This window comes from Syngnathus typhle, linkage group LG22 (assembly GCF_033458585.1).
Source record: "Syngnathus typhle isolate RoL2023-S1 ecotype Sweden linkage group LG22, RoL_Styp_1.0, whole genome shotgun sequence".
Classification (NCBI taxonomy): Eukaryota; Metazoa; Chordata; class Actinopteri; order Syngnathiformes; family Syngnathidae; genus Syngnathus; species Syngnathus typhle.
Genome location: NC_083759.1, coordinates 2,889,973 through 2,904,023, shown reverse-complemented (window position 1 = coordinate 2,904,023; position 14,051 = coordinate 2,889,973). Strand labels below are relative to the sequence as shown.

Here is a 14,051-nt window from a genome sequence, read left to right as displayed (position 1 = left end):
AAGATTGTTGAATCGCAAGGTTTATAAATTGTTAGTTGAAGTACCTCGGCTTTTAGGTCTTCTGTGGCTTGATGAGGAATGCCGAACATCCTTTTTACTTTTTGGAACAACTCTTCTGCTAGGCTGGAAGGAGAGAGAGGGCATCAGCATTAGTTTTGGGGGAAAAAAAAATGCATGATGTATCTACTTGCAATTGGCACAATTTTTCCATTTTTGTTTTGAAAACCAAACTTCTAACCTTTGAAAAGAAGTTTTCAAAACATTTTGTACGTTTTACCATCGAGGCGCTGAACTAGCATTAACTGAGACAAGAAGAATCTCCCTCTCCCTAGTTGATGCCACTCGAAGGATTTTGAACATTTCTTTTGGCGGATACATGCAAGGTTTTGTTGGACTTGGTATAACATTAATGAAGTCTATGGGGGGGAACAGCAAGATGAAAAACAAGAGTAAAAATAAAGACGATCACAGTGACTATTTACGACATTTGATTTTATGATGTCCATGCAAAACATTTAGCTGAGTTTTCAGGCATTGAAATGTGTGTTTTGGTTGAACTCTGAGCAGGGTTCAGTCTCAAAGACAAGAGCGTGGCAAGGGCGATTTATCTTTCGCCTTATTTTCCACCCACACCCGATACTGTGTCCATCTTTTAGTTTCTCCTCCGTTCACCCCTATCCTCGTATCTCTGCATCGTTATGTCTGCGTCTCCCCCTGGAGCCATAGTTTTAATTAACTTATCGACCTCGTCAACATTTAATGCGCTAAAGAGATAAAGTGAGAGAGGCGGACGGGTTCGGAGGGAGAGAGTAGATTACTGATCGAAAACGCCAGAAAGACTTCATCAGCACAAAGTTGGGGCTTCTTCGGAATGTGTAAGCTGTTCGAATGTGTTCGCTTTGATAACGTGCCTTCCTTTTCGTTTATTTCATTGATTTCTATACGGATTGTAAATGAACGTAAGGATTCAGAAAGATAATGCAAGAGAGGGCTGCGCCGTTGTGGGTGTGGACAATCTGTTACGTATGTGTACAGTGTGCACGTGTTTTCATACTCCAGCTCTTCGTCAGCAATGAGCCATTTCCCTCCCAGCTGTCGTTTTCTCATCTCAACCAGCATGGCTTGAATCTCCTCCTTCATCTCCTTCAAACTTTTTTCCGGCGTTCCGTCTTTGCGCGCCAGCATTCGGTTCAACTCGTCAGCTTTGGATTGGAGGTCTGGACACAGAGTGAAATATTGCTACAAGTACAGTTTTTTTTTTATCTACAATAGGGGACAAAAGAGGATAATTTGATGCCGGCACAAGAAAAAGCACAATCGCATCATGTGATCAAAACTCATTAAATCACGCACGAATAATTTCGGCATCAGTCGAAGCTTCGGCAGATGCCGTATTTACATTTCTCTTGCGGAATGAAAGTCTATGAAATCCAAACCTAATCTGTGATAAACTGTGGTAAATCCACTAAATGAGGATTGATTGAAACCGTAAAAAATTTTTTTTTTGCCATATGATCGGGGGAAAAAAATGACTCGTATCCATTACATGATGCATGTCGATCTGATCAAAGTTATTTTTTTCGAGTGGGCGCGAATGGTCACAGCTATGCGGCCTTTCTTCTTTTCCGAAATGTAAACATGACGTGATTACAGAAGCAAAGCCATCACGCTAATGAACAGCTGTAGTGTATGCGTGTGTCCCGCTGAGACTGTCAGGTCACAAGCGTATAATTACACGCTGGGATTTAAAAGCCAATTAAACACTTAAAACGTGAATGGAATCATATTACGGTATCCAGTAAACACACATACACAGTACAGTATTTCTTTGCCTCATTATCTATAAGTGTGTGTGTGTAGGTTGTATTATTTGTGTACTTTTGCATCAGTGTTTATGCATATTACTTTAAAGTCTGCGTGTGTTTGATAGCCACTAATTATGTCCCTAATTGCTACTCTCAATCATCCGCCGAGAACCCAACGCACACTTCACACCCAGCCATAATCACGCAGCGATCAGGCAGAAGGCCAGAGAGCTTTGCAGCAGAGGTAACGAGGAGTGGAAAGTTTCATCACTTCCTTTGCACCCCACACAACATAACCATTTTTATAATCGCAGTTATGTGAGCAGCAATCAGGTTTTACAGCGTGTTATCTGTAAAAGTATCGGCGAGAAGGGTGTTGTAGAGAGAGAGCGGAAAAAAAAGGTTGGAATGTGCAAGTCAGAAAGTTAGCTCTTACGATTTTCTGGAGTGTGTGGAATGATTTCATTACCGCATTTTCCGGACTATAAGGCGCACCTTCAATGAATGGCCCATTTTAAAACTTTGTCCTTATATAAGGCGCACCGGACTATAAGGCGCACTGTCGGCTTTTGAGAAAATTTTAGGTTTTTAGGTGCGCCTTATAGTCCGGAAAATACGGTAATTAATGGAAGTAAGTTAGTGCGCTACCTTGAGTTCCCAGCAAGGTTTCCCTGATGAACTTCTCCAGGACCTCGGCTCGCTTTAGAATTCTGTCGGCATCATCTTCCACTTGTTCTCCATCGGCAGATACCTTAGTTGCCTACACACACATTCACCCCCACACACACAAAAGCATGTTAAATAAATGAACACGTTGTTGACTTCCCATGTCAAATGAACAATGATGCGAGAATCATCAATATTTTAGTATGTGTATTTTTTTTTTTTTGTACCCTGACCTTTTTTGATTACTGTCTACATTCACACTGTCATACACCACATGAATTATGCACGACAAAACACAACCTCATCCACTGGGATCCATACACAATCAGAAAAAAAAAATTCTGGAATACAAGAAATGAATCACAGATGAGTATGTAATTATTGATAGTCAACAGGAACCATGGTAGGGACACTACTGACAGGGAAGGACTCGGAAAGCAACAAAATCGTGCGTACCCTGCTGTGTAACTGGTCCATCTCTACTACCAGCGATCCCAAATTGGAGTCAGCCAGCTGTAGTAATCTCTCTGGAGCTTTCTGAGGTGATAGCATGTGCTGCCGAAGGGACAGAAATAATTGATTACCGTATTTTCCTTATAGTCCGTTGCACCTTATAGTCAGGGAAATTCGGTAACTAATATTTTTTTAATTAGGGATGTGAAGTATACAAGGGTCAAACGGCACCTTGAGTTCTTCGGTCATGTTTTCAAAGCGGTACAGGATCTTGTAAGGAGGTGGGAGGGGCGTGGTCAGCGTGATGTCAGTGATGATGCGATACAGCCGGTCCATGTCGGTGATCAGCACGCCTGTGCACTCGTCGTCGCACGCTGTGCACACACACTTGAAGTTAGTTTTTAGTTTTTGCTTCCTACTGCTGAATTAATTTTAATGTGCCAACATAGCTTCCCTACACTTGTGTGGGATTTGTTTTGTTTTTATAGCAGATAGTGTCGTAACCTTTAGGGACCTTCCATGAGAGTATCAATTGAACACCTCAGCGTGCGTGAGCACACAGCGCAGGGAGCTAAGCGCACCTGTTATGAGCGCACACTGCAAGGCTGAGAATGCACATAAATTGCACATCAGGGGACTCATTCAGACACACCATGTTTTTTCTTTCCTTTCTACAGCCAGCGGCTGATTTATTGCAGAAATTAAAGTTTCTGACGGGGGTGGGGGATCTAAGATAAATTAAAAGCAAAACACTTTCTACTCTATCAATCTACGACAGAAGCAGAGTGTGCAGAAATGTGCAGAGACAAAAAAAAATCATATCAAAAAACTCAAACTGATCAACATGACGACCAATCACTTATTTGAAAAGATGACTGGAAATTCCACTTTTGCATACTCCGCACAAAATATCTTCTTTTGAGTATCCCATTAAATCACCACATGCAATATTACAGGAAATTAATCACTATAACAAATAGGTAAAAATACTAAAAAAAAAAATTCCCCTTGTAATAATTGCAGGTTTGTGTTAAATGTTTACTAAAGACACACTGCTCACTGCAAAACACACGTGACATGCAGGTGCAGGCTGCAAATGGGAAATCCATTACCTTAATGTGAGCTGTGTATTGCGGACGGCAGATGCCAATATTGTCATTTATATGTTCCGCAACTCAACCTGCATTCAAATCCAATGTGGTAGGCCTATGGACATCTTTTAATTAGGAAAATTAAATATTTGTTTTATAGTAGTATAAAATGAATCCGTCCTGAAGCTATGGTCTAGGGTAGACCTCATTTGAAACACATCACATTAAATGCAAATTAAAGGGAGATGCTAAAAGTATCACTGGAGGTGATTTCCTTTTAGTTTGGTCTGGAGTTTTGTTGGTTTCACCTTAAAAGTTCCATTGTAGTGAAGAAAATAAAAAATAAATAAGAACCTCCCTTCGGTTTCAATCAAACCTTGTTGAAAATAGGTGAACTGATATCTGATTGCCCATCAGGACTTCATATCATAGTCTTCGGGGGAGGCGGGGCATCTGGTTTGGTGTCGGGGTGCGCCAGCACAATTGCACAGCTAATGCATGAACACACGCGCCGACCTGAACGCAATCACCTCCGCCACCAGCTAGCAGCAATTTCTTATCAGCATCTGTGTTGCAAACTTTTTTCTATACTCTACCCCGTACACACACATCAAGACATGCTAATGGAACTAAATTGGCCTCACTATTATGATCATATTAACTTTAAATTAGCTCTAAATGACATTGAAATTATTGCCTAAACGAGTGGAATTTCAATTCGGATGCAGAGCCCTCTGTCTCCCGGGGCAACCGGGAAAAAGCTGCTCACTTGCACTTGCTCGGTAAAATAAAACATAAATGGCAATATCAGGTGAATACGGCCGGGTTCTCGGCGCCTACAGAGAAACGATTGGAGGAGGGAAAAAAAAAGGAGCTGAGGAAGGACGCCCGCGGGCACAACACACCAAAGTGTTGCAATTTGCAATTTTGTGTTGTTGGAAAGCGGCCAAGACAACTGTATCATTTTAGTTTAGGCTAGCTAGCACAAAATAATAATACAAATTCATAATCACAAAAGTGTCAAATGTGTGTTAGTCCTTACAGATGATCCCAGATGGTCCACAAACATGCCTTTCCATGCACTGGTCACAAGACCTCCCAGAAGACCCGAACGTGCACCGGCATTGGCCTGTGACGGGGTCACATGGTTCGGGCAAGGCCCCCCACGGAGAACACTTACACTCCTCGCATCGACCACCAGGTATCTGAGGGTTACCATAGTAACCGCTGGAACACCTGGGTGGTAAAAGAATAAGCAGCCATTAACCGAGCAAATTGAGGTTGGATTTTCAATTTAAATCCAAATAAAAAAAACAGAAGCAAAAACTTAATTGGACATAAAAGATCTGACCTTTCGCAGTGTTTTCCCTCATATCCTTCTGGACAAGCTGTGCAACGGTAGTCATCATAGCCTTCGGTGACGCAGAATGGGCTAAAACTGGACATGCATAAAGAGTTGAACACATATCAACATTTATACCTCAATAAACAAGCTTTTCTGATCAGTTTCCATAGCAAGTCACTAAAAAAATTACCGTATTTTCCGGACTATAAGGCGCACCTAAAAACCTAAAATTTTCTCAAAAGCCGACGATGCGCCTTATAGTCCGGTGCGCCTTATATATGGACCAAATTCCTAAATTATTTTGTGATGATAAAGTAATTTGTAGCGTTTGAAGTTGAAATAAAAAAGATAAAATGGAGAATGATTTGATTTTGGATTAAAAATCTGACATGATGCATTAATGGTGCGCCTTATATAAGGACAAAGTTTTAAAATGGGCCATTCATTGAAGTCCGGTGCGCCTTATAGTCCGGAAAATACGGTAAATAAGTGCAGAATAATACATACTTGTTCCCGGTAGTAGTAAGTGGGCAGGCGCAAGGTTTGCAGTCATCACGGGATCCTCGGACCACGCCGTAGAACCCGGGAGCACAGCGTTCACAGTGATCCCCCTCCGTGTTGTCTTGGCAGTTCTTGTGTCATGTAAATATGTCACAATGGACACACAGTGAGCGGTTGAACTGCATTGCGTCATGCATAGACGTGTTCCTAATATTTGGGTTCTCAGATTTCAGAGCCCATGCAGGGTCATGACTTGTTGCGCTTTTTTTTTTGTTGTTCATTAAAATGAGACCTTCAATCAGCTGCAACAGGAAGTTGCATTTCCATTAACTTCCTGTGTTCCTTGTTACTGCTAATTACCACAGAAACAAACTCGTTTAGCGTTTTCAATTTGGCTCGCTCGGTTAGAAAATTCTAATGACGCTGTTATGGAAGGCGCAATGAAAATGGGCCGAGGAGAAGAGAAATGGCTGTGAGGCAGAACGGAGGTGGAAATAAAATAAGACTGAAAAGGAATGTAAAAACAAAACAAAAGAAGTTCCATGCTAGGTCCAAAAATGTTAAACTTGAGGAATTGAGTTTTCTTTTTTTTTACATTCAAGACCTTTGCCAGTTTTCTGCCATGTGGACTGTAAAATTCAAAATCTCCTCTCTTGAAGTAACTTCAAGAGCGACAGAATGAAATATGAATAAACCAACACCTGTTAATTACACCGAGGCTAATTAAACTTCTTTTCTTAGCCTCACCTTAATCTCTTTTCCAGAAGCTACCTGGCATATGGTTGCCTCACCCCAAAGTATCTGCCCCCCATCCCATAGGCACACAAGCTACCTGGCATACGGATGTGTCAGGGTCACAGGTGGTGGAGTGGCCGCTGCACTGGCACTGAACGCAGCTGCCCATCCCCACAGCAGTGGGGACCCTGGAGGCCGGAGCAGATGTGTGCGAGCCGCTGCGAAGGCGGTAGAAACCTGCAGCACACTCCTGCGTAGAAACAGACAGAAGGCCATAAAAAACAGAGAGACCCCAAATAAGTGAAGATTCAACAAAGCAGGCGAGGTCCCGTATTTTCCACACTATAAGGCGCACCTAAAAACCTCCAATTTTCTCAAAAGCCGACAATGCGCCTTATAATCAGGTGCGCCTTATATATGGACCAATATTGAGCCACTACAGCAGGCGTGTCCAAAGTCTTATATATGGACAAAGTTTTAAAATGGGCCATTCATTGATCCGGTGCGCCTTATAGTGCGGAAAATACGGTACATACAAGGACCTTGTCGAGCATCAGATCTTTTCCTTTATTCCCACGGTCATAATCAAATGATAATGGAAGTCGCACAGAGCGAAGAAAACGCTACTCACGGGCTCGTAATTATCCTAAATTGCAATTTCTCAAGGCGACTGTTGACCTCGGCTTTCACACATAAAGCCAATTAAGGGTTATTCCCCTCGGTGACTTTTGAACACACAATAGCACACGCACAAGCGTGCGCGCGGATATGCAAGGTAACTCGCCATCCATGTGTGTTCAGCAATAATTAATGAAGTCCTTTTAAAGAGCCATCTGCTTCCTCCGCTTGCGCTAAATGCCCATTTTCAAAATACTTTAATAACGGCAGTGGCTACAAACCATCTGTTGGCAAAGTTTGAAGTCGAGCTACACTTTATTATTCGCCTTCAGGTTTGTCAGAAAGTCAAAACGCATAGTCCGTTGAATTTTTGGGTAACCAAGTTTTAAAACATTTCCAAAGTACAAATTGAGGACCATCACCTAGTGGAACTGCGGTTTGTGCGTCTCAATAGAAAATCCTCACTCAACTAAAAATTGGCTTAGCCCTCGGTGGCTTAAGAAGAGAAGCCGGACTCAGTTGAATTGGTTTGACAAAGATCACAATTGAACGGAGGGGACTAATCCCAGCGAGGCAAAGCAAAACACAAGCAGCAATTTAAAGCGCCGACATTCAACTCCAAAGTTCATTTTTGCTCAAAAAGTTGAAAAGAGACCAGAATATTATTTTTTGGTTTTGTTTGTGGCTAGTCGCTTGCAGACGCACCTCACAGGACAATCCGGAATACCCAAGCGGGCATTCGCATTTTTCGATTTGGTAGGCTTTTTCACTCTCCCGGGTTGGTGTGCCCGCTTCCGCCACAGTGAGACTTATTTCTGAAATACTTTGATGCACACAAAATAATATTTAGTCCAGATATGACAATTTGTTCCATTTTCTATTTGCGTTTTACCGGCTGTGTCTCATCTGGTTGCCATGTGATGCCTTAATGAGGACGTAGTCCACATAGTACAAAACGTCCATGAAATCATGACGTGACATGAGTTGTCCATCTGCATGCCTCCACTCAAACTGTAAACAGAAACAAAACATATATGAAACATTTTTTTGGAGATCCTGAAAGACGTAACGTACCTCTGTCATGTCAATCTCGTGCCGTGTGAGCTGACCCATCTGGAGTCCAGTGACGTGACGTGTCATCACAATGTTGTGGTTAGCTCCGCCCTTAATGATGACCTGCGGCTCGTATGAGGAAGGCCCAGTTTCATCTCTGGCCTCGTAGTAGACAGCGTACTTCAACTTCCCGCCATATGCTGTGATCTAATGTTGGGGATGGTTCAATATCAACATACAATTAAAAAAAGAATAATTCTACGTTTCCTACCATGGAACCTCGGAACTGTTGTGGTAGTTTCCAGTAGTAAGGCTCCGAAAGAACCGTGGTGACCAGCTCAGAGTTTGCGAGGATCTCCGGGTGTTGGAAGCTTACGCCTGTATGCGTCTCAACAATACTGCTTTTGTCCACCAGGGGGAGCACAGTCTGCTCTGGCCTCAGCGTTAGCTGCAATGGAAAACGTAAAAAATATTAGCCTGCTATGGTGCATTGGAAAAATATTGAAGGCGTTATGAAGTTTATTCACGTTTTGTTCATCGGTAGAATTTATGCTTACTTTACAATTTGTCGTGTTGAAATTAGCCTGGAATTTAAATAATCCACAGTTTGCAAGTGTTGTTACCGTTGGACTCCTTCATGGATCGCGTGTGAATAATATTTGAGTTACTACCCACAGCCTGGAGTAGTTTTCATCGTCTCTGTCTCCCATTTTATTTTTCATTTCAGTAACGCGAATGATATCAGTGGTTTATTATTGACTCTGGGATAAGGTTGAGCGGAGTGGTTTTAAAAGAAGATTCATCTGATGGTGCTCAGCAGGTTTTGTATCCCTGAGGTCCTAAAGTGTAGATACGAGGCTCTCAAGAAGAGTGTTATTTGTTTGGAAAGACAGGATGTGAACTATATTAAGCTTACCTGTGACTTAACAAGAGAGATGGTCACACACGCGAAACCTTATTTCAATTGCCATGACAACCCAACATGTATCCAATTTGAAAAATGAAAATATATGAACCGACTGGTTTCTACTTATAAACAAACAAAGATAAATAATGTCAACATTTAGGATAACTCACCCACATCCTAATGAGACCTTGCGACTCGATGCAGGAGTGTGTCAAACCGTAACAGTAACATTTGCTGCAGCCGAACGGATTTTGCAGGGACAATCCAAAAGTGTTGGGCTTGCAACGGTCACAGTGGTCGCCCATCACGTTTTCCTTAAAAAAAAAAAACAGATCAAAGATTGATTGTCATTTATGTGTATTATGTTTTTGGGAAAGAATTCATAATGAGAATCACATGTAGACCTTGCAGCTGCACTTCCCGGTTCGATCCGCACAAGCGCAAATCCCTTGCTCAAGGTCACATGTCTCTTTTTCCGATCCGGAGATGTTACACTCGCACGTGGTGCACTGTTAGGAAAATACACACTTTATTTCCATTAATAATAATAATAATAAAGGCGGCACGGTGGAGACAAGCAGTACAGAAAATGACATTAATAATTCTAATAATACTAAAACTAAAAATAAATTAAAAATATATAACAAATAAAAGACATTCATAATACTAATAAAAATGAAAATAATAGGGTCACTCGGTGGTGCATTGGTTAGCACGTCTGCCTCATAGTTAGGAGGGTGCGGGTTCGATTCCACCTCCTGCCCTCCCTGTGTGGAGTTTGCATGTTCTCCCCGTGCCTCCGGGCACCCCAGTTTCTTCCCACATCCCAAAAACATGATTGTTAGGGCGATTGAGCACTCCAAATAGGCCCTAGGTGTGAGTGCAAATGCCGATGGTTGTGTGCTCTGTGATTGGCTGGCCACGCCCGTGACCCCCGTGGGGACAAGGGGTATAGAAAATGGATGGATATTAAACACTAACTCCAGATAATTCAAGAAACTGATAGTTCATATTATTTACCTGAGGAAAGTCTCTGTAGCCTAGCTGACATTCGTTGCATTTCTCTCCTCTGAAGGAGTCATGGCAAAGGCAGCAGCCTGTGTTGATGTTGCATTGCTGGCTCACTGAGCCCACCACACTACAGCCACATTCCTGCACACACATGCAGGAATAAAAAGTCAAAGTAACAGTCTAATTTTGGAATTGTTCAGCCTGACTTGCAACTCCTTCCCAGCTGGCTTCTTTGTTCCCAAACTGTGCATGATAAATGACATTGAGCATTTGGTGGTCATGCTACCTTGCATCCCGTCATGATATCGTGGCCCCAGTGGTTTGGGGCGCAGCGGTCGCACCTCTCGCCAAGTGTGTTTGGAGGACAGATACACTGGCCCGTGTTGGCGTCACAGTTATTGCCCACATGGCTGCAGAGACATGCTGTGACAGAGCAGAGCAGAAATATTCAAATTATAATGCATCATTTTTTGGAGTAATGTGTATTTCCAATGTATCCAATGTTGTTGTTTTTTTCAATTATCGTATTTTCCGCACTATAAGGCGCACCTAAAAACCTCCAATTTTCTCAAAAGCCGCCTTATAATCCGGTGCGCCTTATATATGGACCAATATGGATTCGTGGATGAGGACTAACTTATTAAAGTAAAGTGTTTATTTTGTTTGTTGTGTGATATTAACGTTTGAGCAACGTTGAGTTATTTATTCTATGCACTTTATAATCCGCTTTATATATATGGACAAAGTTTTAAAATGGACCATTCATTGAAGGTGCGCCTTATAATCCAGTGCGCCTTATAGTGCGGAAAATACGGTACATGCACCTGGTTCACGAGTACCAACCGTCACATTTCTAGTAAGATATTTAACTCCCGACTTGTCTCACAGTAAATTAGCCGTGACGTAAAATAAACACAAACATCTTCTTCATCAAAGCAAATAAATCCAAAGCTTCTCATTTGTGATGACGCTGTGTGACTAAGCTGGCTGTGTTTGGTGCTGCTTGTTCTTGGCTCTCGATTGTGCTTGGCATCCTTGACATCTTGCATAAGGAGATATGAAGCGCTATTCATAGTCGCCACTCTTAATCCTCATTTTAGTCCAGTGTAAATAGAGTTTAGCACATCTGCTCCCTGCGGTGTTGAATATTTGGAGGGTATGATCCATACATCTGAGCATCTCAAATTATTTTCTCTTACCCTTAAGACAAACAAAATATTTCCCGTCAATCTAGCTCATGCTTACGTGTACACCCCCCCTCCTGGAAGTTGAAGAATCCTCGTGAGCAGCGGTCACATTTCGGTCCGGTGACACCCGGCTGGCATCGACACTGACCGTTTTCGTCGCAGTCAAACGATTTGGAGCCAAAGGAGTTACAGTGACACGGCACGCACTGTCCACCTGTGGCCAGGCCGTACGTTTGAGCCTGGAGATAAAAACGGGCAAGGTGAGAAGAGAGGGCGAGACCTCCGAAGGATTTAATGTGTAGGAAAATTCACTGCACGCTGGATTGTCTACAGCTCTGTGTACGCTGTATATAAATAACATTACACATAAAAACAAGGCCCTATTACACAGGTGTCAAACTCAAGGCCCGGGGGCCAGATCTGGCCCGCCACATCATTTTATATGGCCCGCGAAGATAAATCGTGCATCAATTTTGTGTGTCCTTACTAGAATTTACAAATTGTCTTCACTTTTAATATCTTTTTTTCAAATATTTGACCAGTTTTTACTCGTCTAATTTGAAAACGTGTTATTTGTCGGTTTGTTTTGTAGCTTTTACTGTATGTAATATGAGGTGCTCATAAATTTCATAATTGCCCTCCGAAAGAAGCTCTGACTACAATGCGGCCGGCGAAAAAAAAGAGTTTGACACCCCTGCCTTATTAGGTCATCCAACTGGGTCAGGCCACAACCAAAGGAAATCGAGTCACTCAAATGAACACGTCAAAAGCACACAACAGGATTTGGACATTTTGCAACCTCAACTCAAAGATCTTTAGTAAGAGTGTCAGTTTCTTATAAATAAATACTAAGGTCACCCATGTTAATCAAAACTGCAAATCTCTATTCACTCAACCATGCCACCGTCACTCCCGTGCAGTTTTACCGCTGCACTGGGCCAGTAGGCCCCACGAGGGCAACCCCCTGAGCGAGCCGGGCCGCCCCATCTTCTCTGCACGGCCTCCACGGGGACGCGCTCCACTGGGCGTCGCGTCTCCCGTCTCTCGTAACCTTGGCGACGCTGGTCGCAACGCGTGCCCGCAAATCCCGGGCGACACAGACAGCGGCCCTCAAGGTCGCAGTGTTGAGAGACGGAGCCCAGGTGGGTGCAGCGGCAGGCCACGCACTCGTGACGCTCACCATCCCACCAGTAATTAGGCTGGACCAATTGTAACACAGATCATCAAAATAAAAAAAATAAAATAAATAATTAAAATAAATAAACCGCGACCCCCGTGGGGACTAAGCAGTACAGAAAATGGATGGATGAAAATAAATAAAATTAAAAAAAAATTAAAAGAGAGACAAGATCCAAATGTACTTCCTGTGATAATACAATAACAATAAAAAAAAATGTGAGAGACACTGTTAGCGTGCCAAAAGACTTACCAAGCAATCGTCACAATGGCGTCCAACCACATTTTCCCTGCACTGGCACCGCCCGCTCTCCTTATTGCAGACTTGTGAGATGGAACCATTAATATGGCAACGACACGCTGCAACAGGAAGAGAAGAGTCATATTTTGCATCAATTAGTTGGAATTTAAGAGTTCGCTTCACACTACTTTAATGCGCTTAAAGCCGTCTGCAGGATTAGCTGTTGACATCCACTTAATTACAGCGCCCCTCTTTCTAAATCAAGTCTTAAGGCTAGAAGTGTCTATTTTAGAAATATGACGAATCGAGTCTATATTAGAGGGACATTTATAAATATATGAAAGATTTCCAAGGCAGTAGTGAAAAGCAAATGTTTACTTTGGTCTTTGTAACGGAATCTGGAGGGGCAATTTAAAATTGCTTCTTTATTATAATAAGCAGGCACCATTAAGTTGCTTGAGGCAAATATTTTCTATTCAGGCTTAATATTATTTAGTTGAGGAACAAGATGCCATTCCGAATGACTTTTGACTTCATTCAATGTATTTTCAATAGAATATAAATCTTTTATGATTCTTATTTCAAAACAAAATCATCACGGCCATATTTCCTTTTGGAAAAAAAAGAGGTTAAATTCTAAAAGACGAAAGGAATGTGCTTATTTAAAAATGTTATCAACTTTAAGTTCATCCAAGAATTGTTGCGACTCCCTCCGTGCTGCTGTTTTGGTTAGCAACAGAGTCCAAATAAGCAATTCCCCCTTTTTAATATATGCCCAGTTTGCCCCATAACTTTATTTAAACTCGTGTGCATTTAAGTTGTACTGCAGAAACTTCACAAACACACACACCAATCAGAATCTTAGAAGCGCAATTAAAAGCCGGAGCATCACAATTTCCATCTGGCAAATGAGGTTGTCACACACACGACGAATAAACACTAACGAAAAAAAAAATCTAAAGAAAAAGTAGCTCGCCTCACATTGCCATACACGTACTCGCTCGTCTCTTGCTCGATGCAAAGCAGACAGACGGACGGACCTGAGTGTGGGCTGAGAAAGTGACGGGAAAAAAAAAAAAAAAAGGCTCCAGCAGATGTCCACACTCACACAGAGAAAGACACATCAATCAGAACACGACATTTGGGCTTTACACACAAATGCAACGAGGCAGACATTACATGCGTACACCTACACATCCAAACATGCAAATGATGACAAAAGTATACAACTGCACGTATAAAAAAAAGAAAAAAGAAAAAAG

At 42.2% G+C, this 14,051-nt stretch overlaps 1 protein-coding gene across 7 annotated transcripts in view; it reads right to left on the bottom strand.

Annotated features, from left to right (window-relative positions):
* Positions 1–14,051, bottom strand: part of lama2 (laminin, alpha 2) — a 65,955-nt gene that overhangs the window by 15,871 nt on the left and 36,033 nt on the right. For 3 of the 7 annotated variants that reach the window (XM_061269992.1, XM_061269994.1, XM_061269993.1), the window contains exons 22-41: positions 12,802–12,908; positions 12,299–12,571; positions 11,431–11,611; positions 10,472–10,608; positions 10,195–10,326; positions 9,579–9,683; positions 9,345–9,488; positions 8,539–8,715; positions 8,289–8,474; positions 8,107–8,225; positions 7,920–8,037; positions 6,694–6,846; positions 5,868–5,992; positions 5,367–5,453; positions 5,058–5,251; positions 3,156–3,298; positions 2,928–3,026; positions 2,454–2,565; positions 1,055–1,217; positions 45–123 (exon numbers count right to left, since the gene is read on the bottom strand). In XM_061269992.1, coding sequence (XP_061125976.1) covers positions 45–123; positions 1,055–1,217; positions 2,454–2,565; positions 2,928–3,026; positions 3,156–3,298; positions 5,058–5,251; positions 5,367–5,453; positions 5,868–5,992; positions 6,694–6,846; positions 7,920–8,037; positions 8,107–8,225; positions 8,289–8,474; positions 8,539–8,715; positions 9,345–9,488; positions 9,579–9,683; positions 10,195–10,326; positions 10,472–10,608; positions 11,431–11,611; positions 12,299–12,571; positions 12,802–12,908 — 2,834 coding nt within the window. The remainder of the gene's footprint in view (positions 1–44; positions 124–1,054; positions 1,218–2,453; positions 2,566–2,927; positions 3,027–3,155; positions 3,299–5,057; positions 5,252–5,366; positions 5,454–5,867; positions 5,993–6,693; positions 6,847–7,919; positions 8,038–8,106; positions 8,226–8,288; positions 8,475–8,538; positions 8,716–9,344; positions 9,489–9,578; positions 9,684–10,194; positions 10,327–10,471; positions 10,609–11,430; positions 11,612–12,298; positions 12,572–12,801; positions 12,909–14,051) is intronic. The other 4 variants (XM_061269996.1, XM_061269997.1, XM_061269995.1 and 1 more) reach the window with 3 other exon arrangements.